The sequence below is a fragment of the Gymnogyps californianus genome, chromosome 4 (genome assembly GCF_018139145.2).
Source record: "Gymnogyps californianus isolate 813 chromosome 4, ASM1813914v2, whole genome shotgun sequence".
In the NCBI taxonomy this organism is placed as follows: Eukaryota; Metazoa; Chordata; class Aves; order Accipitriformes; family Cathartidae; genus Gymnogyps; species Gymnogyps californianus.
Window position 1 is genome coordinate 82,411,945 of NC_059474.1, and position 16,209 is coordinate 82,428,153.

Here is a 16,209-nt window from a genome sequence, read left to right on the forward strand (position 1 = left end):
ACAAACCCAATCTGTTTGCATTCAGCTAGAGCGAAGCTCAAGCTCCTTTTACCAGTATGGAGGAAACAGGTAACTTGATTGAAGAAAAAACCGTATACATGTTACGTCCACTTTTACCGCCAAAGAGTCACCCAACTTTCTCTGACCTTTCTCAGTAGGACACCCAAAGACAAGACTAGAGGTATGGGAAGACTTAACATTTTGTGCTTGCTCTTCAGCCGAGAAGCCAGTCTAATTCTGAAGGAGTTTGAAAACGGATGAACAGAACTCAATCACGTTGATGCAAGGAAGTGCAATTTTATGATGAAAAGATTTAAGGTTATGGTTGCTTCATAGTTGCCTCCAAGGCCTATTTGTCTCTCCCAGAGGTAGGACTTGCAGGTTGCGAGGCGCCCCTCAGTAAAACGTATTTTATGGCACTATTGAATTTTGTGGTGTGTAATTAGCTATAAAATCCAGCACCGCATGGCTCAGCCAGACATCTCTCCCATCAATTTTGTCAATAATGACAACAACAAAAAGCCAAGAGCAGAAAGATACATCGCTGGCTATTGCTCCAAGTAGCAGTCTGAGCATGTTTTATTATTGCCCGTGAAAGGTCACCACTATTTTAAACCCTGACAAGGCCGTTGTGTCATGGACTTTTCACTAATCCCTTTCCCATGGCTTGCTTTGGCCTTTCCTGGTCCTATGCCTGGCAGGCTGCGCTGGCTTAGAAGTCCTTCGCCTCCCCTTAGAAGGCTCCTCTCAGGGACCCGTTGCCCCTGGGAGGTCTGCCACATCTGCTCTCCTGCACTGCACGGGCCTCTCAGTGTGCTTTTGTCTGTCAGGGAGCGCCCAAGGGCACAGGATTTCTGTTTGATAACGCTGAGCATACTGCTGGCACCTCACACGCTCTAAATAAATCATCAGGAATGAATAACGCCAAAGATGACTGCACGCTACGTTCAAGTTTGTAGACCCAGCTTTCCCGCTCCCTGCAGGCAGGTCCTGCCTGAAGGGTTGGTCTCAGCTCCGTTCATGTTTCTTGCAAGACCCGATCTCTGCTTTCTCATCACAGCCTGCCCTGTCTCACTCAGCTCAGGACTGCTGCTCAGCGGATTATGATTCTGCTGCCCCTCTGAAAGCCCCGCAGACCACAACAAAGCTATGAGGCCAAGGTGATGTCTAAATCAAACTCCCCGCCTCTCGGGCCCTGGCTCTCTGTGCGTCCCAACAGGTGACCTGGGTGCAGGGCCCTGAAGCTCCTCTCTAGCTCGTGCACTCGGGATCCCTCCCTACAGAATCAAAGAACAGGAGACAGCAGGAGAAGTAGAGAGGAAAGCTGGACTTCACCTACATATGTGATGGGGACACATGGAGGAGGCATGCACCAAAGTCTGAGAGCTCACAAAACCAACTTTAAACTTCGAGGCCATCTTTTCAATTAACGCAATCAGGGAAATAACTACATTAGAGAGACCACTCTTAGAAAAAAGGTCATTCCCAGAGGGGATGCTGCAAGAAAAGGTAATTCAGTTCCACGGATGCAGATATAATGGGGTTGTCTGAATGTTTTCCACATACATTATAGTCTGTGTTCCTGATGTCAGAATGATGGATGAAAACTTTCTAATGTGGGTGGGCTGCAGTTCTGATAAAGTTTACAGTGGAATTACTGGCAAGATCTATTCATTGCAGTCTCGCTAAACCACAGTTTTTCACTCTTGCCATTCCTAATGGCTTCTCAGGAAAGGGTAAGAATTCCATAAAAAGGTCTTAAATATATTTTTTCTTCTCTCTGCCCCTTTCCTTTCCAGTCTACACATTCATCACTTTTAATACTGAGTTTTTCAACTTTTTATGGGTATTTTCTCCCCCCCTCATCATTTACTCTTCTAACTTGTCTTTTTTTTTTCCATTTCTACTCCAGCTATCTATCCGGTGCATATACCCTGTTCCATAGATTTAGTTCAATCTTTGAATCAAGCACAATAGCACAGACAATAGCAAGTGCAGGAATCAACACTCAGTGGTTACTGCTCTATGCGAGGCTCTGGTCGCTGTGAACCGCTGCAAGGAGAGTGGGAATACAGAAACCACCAGTCAGCGGTGCTGGTTCACACTTACAGCCATGTGCAAAGAGGAGCCGAGGGAAAGCTGAGGTGCTCTGGGTGTCTGTGGGAGCACAGCAACGTTGAACACGTGGCTTTCCAAGCTGGTTTGTGGACTGGCAGAACTGGACACCTGGGAAGGAAAGATCACATGAATGGATACCTGACAGACACCACTGCTTTTCTAGACCAGTTTCATACTTTCCCTCTCCTCTCCTCCCGGGCTGGGAAGGCAAAGACACACCTTTCCAGCAGATACCAACCCAAAGCATACATGAATGGTAGTTGATGGGAACTAAGGCCTTTAAATAGTAACCAGTTTCTCCATTATTGCCTATACAATCTAGAAATGGTCTACCTCTTTATTAACATTTAGAAGGATATGTTTGTCAATTCCCTACTTGCTATTCATTCCTGGTTCCCTCAGTCACTGCCATAGTTTTGCTGAATTTTCCTCCAACTGTCTGTACAGCTTAGTGGAACTTTTCATCACAGGAACAGAAAAAATAATGGGTTTTTAAACCTTTCTCCCACCCTCAAAATGACCACCAGTTGTGCTGACAAGGTGAAAATAACTGGTCTTTTAATAATGGCACTGCCTCGGCAGCGACTCCCTGTGATCCCACCATCCTCCAAGACAGGCTGCGCTTGCGTTTCACAGAGACCCATAAAAATTTTCCATACGCCACTATAACACCAAAGTTAAGTCAACGGTATCTAACTCATAATAGCAAACCTGCAGTAATGACATATAAAGCAAATAATATTACATTTGTAAAAATTCAAAGGACCAAAACCATCCCCTAGAGAAAAGCCTGAAAATGTTCACGGCAACCCTGAGATAAGGCAAGCACCCAAAGAAATACAGCCCCCTTCTTTGTTAGACTCAATTACGGCTTTATCTTTCAGTAGGGATGGAAGTCCGCACTTGAATTCAATAGAGCACTTTGTGAGCAAGAACGGACTTCAGCACAAGCTTAACTTCAAGAAAATGCATAAAAATGCATGCTCTGCTGAAATGAATGAAATTATTTTAGCCATTTGCTGGACCTGTTCTGAGTTGCTGTCATCTGAACGGTAATTGCCAAAATACTGATGAAAACAACGTGTCGGCCCTTTCTGAGATGCCCTAATCCATGGTTCAAGACTCAGACAGATGTGTTATGGTTTCCTGAAGTGATCCAGGCAATCGCAGCTTCCTTTCTCAATAGGGCTCTCCATACAATTATTGCTACCGCTCCAAGACACTAAATTCAAACATTTAACTCATGCAAAATGCATACTCTATAAGAGGAATGTAGCAATTAAGCTAAAGATTAGCTTGTTCAACATTGACGCTCACAAATTCCTCATTATCACTTATGTTAATTACTTTAGAAATTACCTTAATTGCCTCTCCGGTGCTACAGTAATAGCTTCTGACTCGTAAACCAGATGTAACAAATACTGCATGCAAGTGTTCACGTAGGCTTAGCATTATGGGAGGCCGTTAAACCTTCCAAGCAAACAGCAAGGACCTGTCTGAGGAATTTTATGGCTGTTAAACCTGTGGGGAGGTGGGATTTATTTTAGTATTACATCTGCTGGGGAGTATTTGTACCTTTTTGTCTGTGTGCAAGAAGAAGTATTCTATAGCAAAAATTAAATTATTAGCTTAGGGACTGCAGAAAGTAGGAGGGTTGCTTGGTTTTGGGGCTTGCAAAACAAACAATTTAAAAAAAGGCACTCAGAACACTTTGCATTTGGGGTAGATGTTACAGGTTTTATGAGAGGGCGAGGTGTTTGCCATGCAGTCAGTATCAAGGGGTCAAACCTGCTGTCTGAACTGCAAATGGGGCATCCAAACGGCCAGGATATGAGCTGCAGTAACACACCTTGCACAGGGAAGTCCTTTCACAGAGGTCTGGATCGCAGGGATGCCTTAGGAGAGTGTGGGCCAGAGGACCTCTGTAAGCGTCTCCCCATGCGGATTCGGCACCCAGCTGGAGGATCTCTAAGGACAGCCAAACGCGTGGCTATCTGGACCCACCTCCCCACTTTTCCCTTCTCCCCTGGGACCAGCCTCATCTCCAAGAAGGGTGGCGGAAAGGAGGCAGCAGGTTCCAAGACGGGTGGGAGTTACCCTGTCTGTTACCTGCTCTGTTACCTCTTCTATGGACGGCCAGGCAAAAAACATTTCCTGTTCCTATTTCTTCCCCAAAAGCAAGCCCAAGCACATCAGCAGGGTGTCCCCAAGGGACAATCCTACCCCACAGGCAAAAGGCCTGTGGAGAAGGGATCACTGTCACAGCAAGAATCAGTCTCTGGACACACTGTGTCATGCTGATGGCATGTTACAAGCCTGCCAGTTTCATCCTGTGGAAGTTATAAGTGCAGATCTGTTTGCCCATTCACTCTGGGGACTCTTGATCTCAGAGAGCTTTCCTGCTTACACAAGCTAGCAGGCACTAGGACAACGTCATTGCTTTTCTACAAAACCCTTTACTCCCTCAGACGGAACTGTTCTACAGAAAATCAGGCCAGCTATTAGTTTAATAGCTTAAATGTAAGATGCTACTTGAAAGACAATTTTCTCCAGATCTACAATATGGCCTGTGATTTGACATCCAGAAGGTTAATGCCATTGCATGCGGCTCAGCGTTGTGGGTAGCCGGCTGGCTGGCAAGCTCCACTGCCACAGATTAAAACCTGGCAATCCACATGCAGCAAAAGCTCTCTTGTGCATGAGTCAGAGTCTCCCACGAATACAATGATGGGCTGCATCCACCTTGACACATAAGCACGTGCGTATTCATCTACAGGCAAGCAACATGCACCTATATACACATAAGTCTGTATGTAAATACAAATATATATTTACACACATACTTGTGTGTGCATGCATGTATTCATGTATGTGTATCTATTAAAACTTTGGGTCATAAGACACAGGGAACGGCAGACTGAGCAATCTCAGAGAAAAATGCCAGCAGAACCGCTGTGTGACCCTCCTGTGAATATGATGAGGAGTACCTGGAATTGGAAGGAGTCACTCTCTACTTCAGATCCAGAGTGCCTGTACCACACAATGCCTTCGTTGATGTCCTGCTGGGTAAAAGAGGTTGTAGGTGAGGATGCTCTTCCATCAGGCAAAAGCTGCCACGAGTCTGCTGGGCCATCTGCTGGCATTGGGACCAGAAGCACCACTTCACCTGGGAAAAGCGAAGATGAACAGGCAGGGCACAACTTGTGAGAAAACAAGGAGGAATAGATGCCTTTTCACCAACTAATGAGCATCCAAGACAAATGTCCACCCAGTCTTAGTTTTTTTCCATCTAGTGCGACTAACAGAAATAGCAGTAGAGCTCCTAAAAACCACTAATGGACCTTGCAACATCCCACTGACATAGGGAAATTTTATCTCCTGTTTTGGCAAAGGGCAGATCAAGTAACTCATGCCAAGTACACAGAAGAAATACACGGTCAAGCAAAGAACAGGATGCGCAACTTTAAACTCCCACAATGTCGTTCTGCCCACTGACCAGCCCATTTCAACCTTGAAACGTGCCCGTTTGATAAACTGAGCAGAAAAATAGACGCAAAGGACATTCCTCACTTTCTGGAGCTCCCGTGAAGGGACAAGAGAGAAGTGAGACACAATCAGGGTTAAAAAGCATTGCAGCAGACTATCCACCTTCCCCTCAAGGATACAACTTAAGTATCAGAATACAGCATACTAATTTTTTCAAGGTCAGCTCTTTTCTAGCTCTTTTGGGGACTTGTTATGCCAAAAAGTATACTCAACGGACTTCTCTGAACAGAAATCTTCAACGGAAAAAGAGCCCTTGAACAGATATAGTAAAGCACCTCTGTATCATAGGCTGTATAGAAACTCTGTATGCCCTGGTTTGTAGCTCTTACTCCAAGGAGTATGTAGCTTTTATATCTCTAACATCCAGCTTATTTCTGATTTTTTGTATTAGAAATAGATTCTCAGCTGGATTGAAACGTCACTGGCTTCACTGCAGGTATGACAGAGAAGAGCAGGATGGGGGCACGTCCCACTGGTTATCAGCTGTCCTCACAGACGCCTGTAACGGCTGGATTTTGACATCACTACTAATGTTCAACAGACTTCAATAAAATTACTCAAAGAGCCAAGTGCTATCCACCAAGGGAAGGATATCAAAACCTTGGTCATCAATTTCACTGATGTGAACATTTTTCCTAACCACACACATAAACAAAATTAAAACCTGACAAAAAGCTATAGTATTGAAATAAATGGCATTTTTTTCTATTTTACAATGTAATTTACTTGGTTTGGAGTTAACATATAATCTGCAAAAATATTAAACGTTTCCCCTATCTTTACTATTCTTGACTATATATAATTTAGCTGCTCTTTAAATAACTTGTTAGTTGTATATTGTGCTTTTCTACTAGCCTTTGAAAGTATCCCTCATGGCTACTAATCCAGAAGGCACATATATTATAAATCACTTCAACTCTCCTCACAGCATTAATCATTCTGTTATGCAAAATATCCATCATAAGCTCTCCCAGTTCATTTCCCAAAACCACCCTCAAACAGAGGAATAAAAAAATAATTCAGCAGGCTGAAATATCACACTTCCATTTTATCATCAAACTCCATGCTAATATTCCCTTACCAGTGCCCTAATTACATTCCCAATCTTATGCTTTTGCTCATGGGAGTTCACCACCTTAATCTTTCATGTGATTTCTAAGGATGCTAATCACATACCCAAAGGAGATAGGGCCTGCAAGTTGTTTATCCCTCCCACAGGAAGAGAAGAAACAATTAGAACGTATAGCTGCTTTAAGCAAGATGCATGTCTATGTGTCTTTTATAAATTGATATTTAACGCAATCAGAAGGAACAACTCTGTAATGTTTACTTATATAGTTTATGATTACCATTTCATTTGAAACATTTTTTAAGTAGAAAAGCACCTGTTGATACACACATGAATGTACAACTTGTGCAAGCTCAGGCAATTTATTGAAATATATTGAAATATATTATTGAAATATATGGAGACTATACAGCTGCAATTTCCAGAGCTGTCTAGAGGATTCAGGCACTACAGTCTCATTAATTTTAAAAAGAGTGGACACTTGCATCACTTTTCATTGGCTTTAGAAATTTCATCCTCGAAGAATGTGTGTCACATGGAGCAGCTTAGGGTATAACAAGACCTACTCACATAGAAGTGACTATTTTTTCCACGTAACAGAGCTGTGTTGAGGCATCCTGTGTGCTGGGAGGAGAGCCAGGGAAGACACTGGTTCTATTTCTAGGGACAAAACAGGAGGTCCAGCACAAAGACATCCTTAGAAAGACCAACCGCTCACCGGTGCCCAATTGTACAGAACCAAATCAAGCCCTGCAGGAGGGGATCTGGACAGAGATCTGCCTTCCCTAATTATATCCCTTCTGTTTAGTTTCAGAGTCTTGAAGTAAAGGGCAAGAAGCCTTCTTTGTCCACACACTTGTGCTATAGAAATGCAGTAGCTAGTTCTAAAGTCATTTTCTCTCCTATCTAAAAATCAAATTATATGTTTTCTACAGGTATGAGTATCTTTTCCATTAGTCAAATCCTAAGATAGGCAGATAAGCCCTCCTTGATTCAGGACCCATTTTCTATGTTTCTCTGTCTTTTTTTTTCCCCTACCTTTCTGTGAAATAGTATTTTAGATAAAATTTTCAAGATCATTGATTTCTACTGCTTATTCCTCACCGGCAGCTACAAACCCATTTGTGTTATTGCAGTTAATTACAGTAGAGATAATTATGGTGATACAAATACAGGATTATAAATTTTGGTTAGGGTTAGGCAGCAGGAGACCAGCTCCTCAGGGAAAAATTCTTGTTTTCATGTAAATGCTTATTAAAAATGAGGAGACAGTCCTTCATCTGCAGAAAACTAAAGGGAAAATACAAATTAATTGCTTCTCTTCTAAATTGCAAAAATAACATAATCTATGTTTCCATCAGGTACTGGCAGCTGTTACGGAAACCAGCCTATCCTTACAGCAAAAGGCAAAAAACCAGCACTGATGTTGCTAAAGGGATCCTCTAATTTTATCCTGCTCAGCAAATTAAAAGCAATGATATCATTTCATAGAAGTGCAAAATATATTATTTAAAGACATGGTTCTAGTGAAGAAAACCGTGATGCTGAGCAGGAAAATAACATTTTTCTTTTCTGTCCATATTTCATTTCCCTCCACATGTGACGTCTTCTCTTTTCCATCCACTTTCTCTCAGTTTGTATCTCAGCCACAAATCCCAGTACCTTCCACACTCCTCCTTGGCCTGGGTCCAGAAGATATTCTATAAGCTGCAGTCCTACGCATGTGGTTACTTGTGAAAGCTGTTACTCTGAGAGATGAGATCAGAGCCTCTTAAAAGGAATTTGGAGACAAGAATTATATACGGATGCAAATGTCACCAATTTCTGTTTGAGTCAATAAACCTTTTCATTAGTAGAAATTACATCAAGTGTCATGGAATTTAGGGAGTTCTCCACTTCTTCATGGTAAACTCTTGCTCAGCAGTTTCTAGAGGTAGGTATTACTCTATGCTCCTCTTAAACCAGACATTTATTGTAGGATATTATCTTTTGGCAGCGAGCAAGATTGTGCTCTCACAAGGCTGTAAATCCACCAGAATTTAACTACCACCAGAGAAACACAGTTGCAGAAGTTCAGATTACTAGGCAGGACAACAGTGCTTCGTTACTTTGCATGCCCATTTGAACTGGAAAAAGATGAGGTTAGCAGCACTTATTCAGCATAGTACTATAAGGAAATATTCCCTCAGATGCTATTTGTTGTGGGCAAAATACCACGGAAGAATCACATTCCCATAGGTCTGTGAAGAACACCCTTTTCCCCAGAAGTAGCCAGAACCTTGCAGTTTCATTTAGCGGATGGACACCTTGGGGCTTGTGGGGTGAAAGGCAACACCCTACAGCTGGTTTTTGACAACAAAACTCCAAAGATATTTACCATGTCTTGGCTGGTCCTTGATGATGGTGTAGGTTATCTCGGAGTCACGGGCACCGGGTAGCTTGGCGTGCAGAATTGTCTTGGAGATCTGTAGCATGCCTCCCTGGGGCACCCAGACCAGGGAATTTGTCACCAGCTGAGGGCTTCTGTCATTCTGCATGCAGGGGGACAGCAGAAAAAGGCTGAACTGAATGTCAGCAATGCTGCACTGATGGAAACAGATTTTCAAGTGACAAGGATCAAGCAGAGTATGTTGGAATTTCTTACGCATTCAACCCTGCTTCAAGAAATGGTTGTGCATCCTTCACCTATATCCCTCGGACCCAGTTCTCACCCTGTAGAACTGACCTTGTCCTCCAATGTTTCTAAGTTCCTGTCGCTGACCTTAAACCTTCTTGACCTCAGTCTTCCTCCATAATTTTGCCTTTTACCACCATCCTTGTTCTCTCTCTGCTTGACTTTTGACATGTCTTGACAGAATTTATCTCCACGGCACAGTGGAAAATTCACTACTGTCAACAACCAAAAAAAAGTGTCCAGTCTACTACACTAGTTTGATTGGATCCACATTTTCTCTCACGTCTCTTCATTTGATTTCTAAAAATACACATCTTTCAAGCATACTTATAGAACAACGGCTTCTTACCCATTCAAAGTATCTCTCTATGGCACCTCCACTATCTTTACACACACCTATAACTGTTATCACCTCTCCATGAGCAAACCCAGGTTCAAGACCAACCTCATGCTTTTCTACAAGGTGGGGGAAAATCGAACTTAAGGGTATGCAAATGCTAATGATGAATTTTGGCAGAAACATGAACTATGACAGTTTTCCATCCTTTGCTTGAACAGAAGCAGTTTAACATTCAGAAATTAGGTATACAAATTTCACTTAGTAACTACTGCACCAAATGCACATCACTTTTTTTGCTAAGTTAGAACATACTTGTAGAAAGACTGGTAGATCAAATATCTTCTCTCCATGTGGGGCCTTACACCCGTGGTCAAGTCATCTCTTAACCACTTTTGTAAAACTGAAGTTTGCCTGAGCATCCCTCAAAGTCTTTTGCTACTTGGTGGGTTTTCTAACCTTCAAATTATTCCTGCGGCTTTTTTTCCAAGTGAATATTTAACCAATATTCATTCAAGCTTCTTGAAATGTGGATGTCAGGACTGCATGCAGTAATGGTTTCACTACCATTTTCATATACTTCTGTAACACTACTCTGGCATTCAAGGATTATATTAGCCCTTTTTGGCTCTAAATTACTTTGTTAGCTCATGCTCTGTTGGAAAAGCCACCAAAACCCGTGTGACCTCTTCTATGCCATGGTTCTTTCTTATAAGCCCAGTTGCTGTAAATGTGACTTCTCTTCTTGATTTCTGCAGATTCACCTTGAAACTGGCTGTGGTGAACTGCATAATCAGTCAAAATCCTGACTGCTCCATATAAGGGATCATCTTCCTCCTCATTTACTACTCCACATAATCATGTGTCACCCCAAAACTGATAAACGACTCATGACTATGTTCTTCTGAATCTGCAACAGAGAGAGTAGCGAGAGCTAAAAAGATGCTTGTGAAAAAGAATCACATTAAAGGATGATTTCCAATCTCCATTTTGACATATCTGCTGAGCAACTTTCACCCATTTAATTTGTACTACAGTTATTTTGCACGGTGTTAATTTTTAAATGCCACATGATCTTAGTCTGTGTCAGGTCAAGAGTTTCCCAGCACAATGGTTGCTTTATTTTTTTAAAGAACAGTGAAGAAGAAAACCAGACCCTGTGCCAGCCAAGAGAACCCTGCCAATATATATGATAACTTTCCTCTGACCTTATCGATTCGATCACATCGTGACACATAGAGGCCTAGCAAAGCATAACTCTGGAACAGGAAACAAACTAAAAAGATCAGAAAGGTCCCTGGATTTTTTGTGTAAGGATAGAAGAGAGACCAGCTGCACTTCAAAGAATGACAGGCAAAATGCACTGTTTGAAAAGAAAATATTTCTAAGTGAATGCTAATTAAACACAAGGTCGTGATTTTGCTATAAACATGGAACCCCTCGGCTTTTCGGTAACTAAATGATTGAGTGTTCCTTCACTGGCCACATTAAACCAGTCTGGCATTTTGTAATACCATTTCCACCTGGCTTTGATGCTGTGATCCTGCTTGTTAATAAGAACATATCCGTGAGACAGCTGGCTTTGCTTGGTAATCTTTTTAAAAATATATTTAGCGACAAGCTGTTGTCTGATCTGAGGGCTCACCCTGTCTTCAGCAAAACAGCTAGAATCACTTTTTTTTTCTGATACCTGAGCACACAGTTAGCAAACTGTGGGAATGAATTCACAGCACAGGAAACGTGTTTTCAGAGAGCCCGGGGAGGCTAACACGCTCCCTGGTCCCTGCTTCAGTTACCTGCTCCCAGGTAGGGCAAGATGCAGTCCCTTGCAAATATCTTGGAGACCTCCCTTAGCTGGATCTCCTCTAGACGTCCGACATACCCCTAAAATCAACATCTTTTGTCTTTTTTCTGCATTCCTTCTAGCCTCTCAGAAGGGAAAGGCTTCCATACCCCGTTAGCAATGGGCAGATGACATGTGGGTAGGTCCGACCTCCTCTGACTTACAGTACATAGTCTGCGATCATATTTTCTAGGGCATGGGCTCCTTATTTCCCATTGGAGCACCACTGGTGGTGCTCTGCCAAAAATGAAGGACCAGTAGGTCTCAAATTAACTTCACAGAAGCTGTAATTGTTCGAGAATGTCAACAAAAATATACAGCAGTGCAAATCATTATCAAGAGCTCTCAAAATAGAGGCCAGCTGTTCAGACTGCAGTAGGTCAAACAAAGTGTTTGGACGGGGGCAAATAGGGAAAAGCAGGCTGTTAGCAACCAAAGGGACTAAAAAAAAGCACCTTGCAGAAAACAAGGCACACGTGTTGTGAAGAAACAAAACCCTCTAATTCATAATATTTGGAAGGTTATGTTGTCCTTCGTTTATGTTTTCTCACTTTCACCACAGTGCTCCTATGGATTAATGTCTGAGAACTATACTGTCTGAGCCCATTGAATAGGAATCCTAGAAATGTCCTTTCACACCAGGACTTACTATTTAAAACCATCCAGCAGTACATTATAACAAGCTCGGTGCACTCAGACAAGTAACGTGGTTAAAAAACCACACTTTGAACTCCCACATACTCCAGCCAGGGTCCTACCTGGCTCTTTAGCAATCTTTGGATGTAAACCAAGGGAAAAAAACCAAGTGTCTTTGCGTGTGTGTCTCAACAGCACCTTTTCAGAAACAAACCCTGCATGCATTTCAGCTCCCAAGGCTACTCCACAAAGACGATAATTAGGATGAGGCAGGAGCTGGGTATCTGCCAGCTCTACCCTCATACTAAAAGCTCCTCTGCTCTCACCTCTGTCACCACCTTCATTCTTCTCTGTAGCCAAGTGCTGCACAGATTGACTTGGAAAGATAATGAAAGACAAGGGAGCACAAAATCGGCTAATAAAGGAAACTATACGCAGCAGTTCACCCTCACTGGCATTTACAAGAACCTGCTTAATCAATAGCAAAAATAAAAAAAAAGTGTTACAAACAACACACAGTGGTGTCCAAGCATTTTTAGTCCTTCTGATCTTACACAGGCTCCTTAGGGCCACGGAAGTGATCTGGGTAAAGAAACCACAGGCAGGGCTGCTCTTATTCCAGGAGTCTAATAACTCAGCACCAGCCTTGAAAGCAACCCCTTTTTCATTCCCAGACTGATGGGTGAGTCATGTCACTAATTATCATTAATTACTACCGCAGCTTTAGGAGCACCTGCAGGGTCCAAATGGGATCAGTCCCTCCTTGTGCTAACTACACAGAAGCATGTAGTGCTTGTAAACCTTACCTAAAATTTTCATGCCCAAGTTGCTGTGAAAGACATCTAATACAGCAGAAGAGAGGACAAAAGAGGGGTAATATCATCTCCTCCTAACTCCTTTTCACAGAGTAGAAGCACTCAAAGATTGTGTAATTCTCAGATCCATCCATAAAAAGACTGCAAACAGTGGACTTCTCTGACAGCTCTATTTTTCATTACTCTTTCACATTAACTAAGGGATAAGGAAATTTTCAGCTTTTTTTTCCTTCTGTTTTACTGCAATACCACAATACCAGAACTGAAATGCTTACAAGCACTTCAGCAACTTCATTTTTTTCAAGGCTCCACCACACATACCGTACGTATTTCATGCCTTGTTTGGCTGGGGTTTGTTTCATAAACAAATGGAAAAGCACCACTGTTTCTAATTTTACTGCTGTCATCTCTATAAAATTTAATACAAAGCGGCACTTCATGTCCAAATACAGAAGAGACAAACAACCGCTATTTAATTATGAACTGCAATAAAAGCAAGAAACAAAAATTAAAACACTTCTTAATAATTTCTGAATTTAGGTATCTGTGCCCTGTCCCTGGGGAAGTTACCAAACGGAAAGATGCATCAAGTGAAAGATTTCAGTGGAGCAACGCTGAGTGAAGAGCAGCGATCCTGACCTTGGGAGACACCACCACCACCAAAGTACCAGTGATACACACCTTATTAGCCAAATTGTTTAGTTCATGCGCGGTCCTTTTGTGTCTCCCATCAGCCCGGTGAGAGGTTTGCCTACCTCATCGTCCCTCTCTCCCCGCCATCCACTCATTCTCTAATTCATTGCCCTTACCAGTGCAAAACTCTCACCTGCAACTCCAGAAAATCTTTTTATCAAATAACTATGGACTTTGAATTGTCAAAGCTGCACAATTTGAGTCGAACCATTCCTGTTGCAAACCAAAAATTCAGGTGACCTCCAAAACTCAATCAATCCACTACTTTCTTCTGCCTCTGACCACAGCCTGTCGGTAATGCAGGATTAGTGACACCTCAGGGACACAGCGATACTTTTCCAGACTTCTAATTTGCCTGCGAGAGTTTATGCCACAGCACATACCTTGGGAGCAATCTTCATGTGGAACAGGATGTTCTGGAAGTGGTACCCATCGTTCACTTGCAAAAGAGCTGCATCATCCCGGGTGTCAGAGCCATCGTGAGCATAATGCAGTAGTCCGCCGGCAAGGTCATCCAGGTGGAATATGTGGACTGCAGAAGCCGAGTCCCCAGGAGGTTTGATCAGCCACCCGTGACGTGGAGGCTCTAAAACCATCAGCACAACGTCCTGAGGATTGTCACTGTCTCTCACACCAAGCAACAGTTCTGTTATAGTTCCAATTTCCCCTCTGCGGACAAGGAGGGCCTCATTTCTGAACACATATGGGGCCTGAAACACAAAAGCAGCTCTCAGGCGTTTGCTAAACCTTAGCAATTTGATCATGATTGAAGTCTGGAATGAAAAATGGGGGGGTTAAGGAAATTAGCTCACTTCATCCCTGGAAACCTCCTATTTCTAAGCAGCAGAGAATCACTCACCGCACTTTCCCCCCCAGCAGGCAGATTTAAGAATATCTAGCAATTTAGACTGATTTAGTTGCATTAAAAGAAGATTCTCATGCCACGGCAAGCTTAGGAAAGGAAAAAAACTTAGGACATTTATACAGAAAGCAATTTAGTTATCAGCTAGAGCCTGTATTCCCATTGCTGTCTGCATGGAAAGAGACAAGGGACACAGCTTTGCCTGATTACCATCCATGGAAATTCAAATGGAAACACGGACCCCAACTATTTTGGAAGGTCTACATGTTACAGGTATGTTGGCAGGCCCAAGTGGAACACAGGCACCTGAGATGCTGAAGATTTATGTATGTGAATAATGAGTTCAGGGTGGGTTGGGGATGAAGACACACCACACTCTCCCTGTGTATAACCTACAGCTTTGACAACTTAGACATCTTTCAGAGCACCGATGCTTGAGAATAAGACCCCACACAACCTGCGTGCCCAGGTTATCTGTTTAAAATGAGTTGCAGAGAGGGGAAAAAAAGGAAGCAAGGAAGAATGCCAGGAGAGGGAGAATAACCTACACAGGATACAAATAGCCGTGAGCCAAACTGAGAGGCAGAAGCTTGAATTAATGCTTCTAAGTAGAAAAGAGTCAATCAACTAACACTGAAGGATGTGCTTTTGCTTGTCTCGAACTGATAAAGTCCATCTCAAAGACAGCAAAACTGGGTGTCGTCAGCATCATTATTTATTTATTTTCAAAGACTCCACACAGCCTTATTCATCCTAGAATGAAGATCAGCTAGAGTCCGCATTTCTGCTGGTTTAAATTCGTTCTCTAGTTCTTTGTCATCAAGAAAGTTTAAATCTGCAGTCTCTATTGATCCCAATAAACATCATTTGCCATCGGTAATACCTTGCCTCAGGAGGGAGGTGATCCCGCAGAGACAAAGTCAAAGCCCTGGGAACATTCATCAGAGAGCTAGCTGCTGCCATCTCACCTGTGTACAACTTATCAGGGTTATTAAGGATCAGCAGGCAAAATTCCTATTATTAAACCTCACTTATGTATTCTGGGGCAGTGACTGCAGCTCTTACTTAGGTGAATGTCCTACTGAGGTAAACAAGAGATTAGACTGAGCAAAGATTTCAGCACCAGCCAGAATCAATATACACACAACAGGATCAAAATCCACAGTTTGTCTTACACTAAAGGACAAACTAGAACACTTCTAATTTCCAGAAGTTAAGGAATGACTAATATGGAATATAATGATTAAAAGCAACAAAGTGCAATTAAAAAAACCCTGTAATTCCTAACTCTGAAGCTACCACCTCTCTAGGATCCCAATCCGGAAAAAACCAAGCAGTGCAAAGTCTCAAGATTGTCAGAGAACCACAGAAATTATGCACCTCAGGAGGAGCTGTTTCCTATAAGGAACACTAAATATATTAAACTGGAGACCTCCCACAGGTCCCCAGCACGGTATGTAGTGAGCAAGTCAGCACCTCACCGTGTTTTTGAGCTGCTGGCTACATTCCTTCTGCACTCAGCATGAAGCACAGAACAGCACCAGCACCTTTAGACACAAACACATCCACCACTGCAATGATTAAAAGAAATGCAGTTCTTAAATTACTCGTTGTGA

The 16,209-nt window shown here is 42.6% G+C and overlaps 1 protein-coding gene across 1 annotated transcript in view; it reads right to left on the minus strand.

Moving 5' to 3' along the window:
- Nucleotides 1-16,209, minus strand: part of FRAS1 (Fraser extracellular matrix complex subunit 1) — a 174,618-nt gene that overhangs the window by 40,951 nt on the left and 117,458 nt on the right. Inside the window, exons 29-32 of the mRNA XM_050896422.1 lie at nucleotides 14,115-14,441; nucleotides 9,111-9,264; nucleotides 5,106-5,284; nucleotides 2,110-2,226 (exon numbers count right to left, since the gene is read on the minus strand). Coding sequence (XP_050752379.1) covers nucleotides 2,110-2,226; nucleotides 5,106-5,284; nucleotides 9,111-9,264; nucleotides 14,115-14,441 — 777 coding nt within the window. The remainder of the gene's footprint in view (nucleotides 1-2,109; nucleotides 2,227-5,105; nucleotides 5,285-9,110; nucleotides 9,265-14,114; nucleotides 14,442-16,209) is intronic.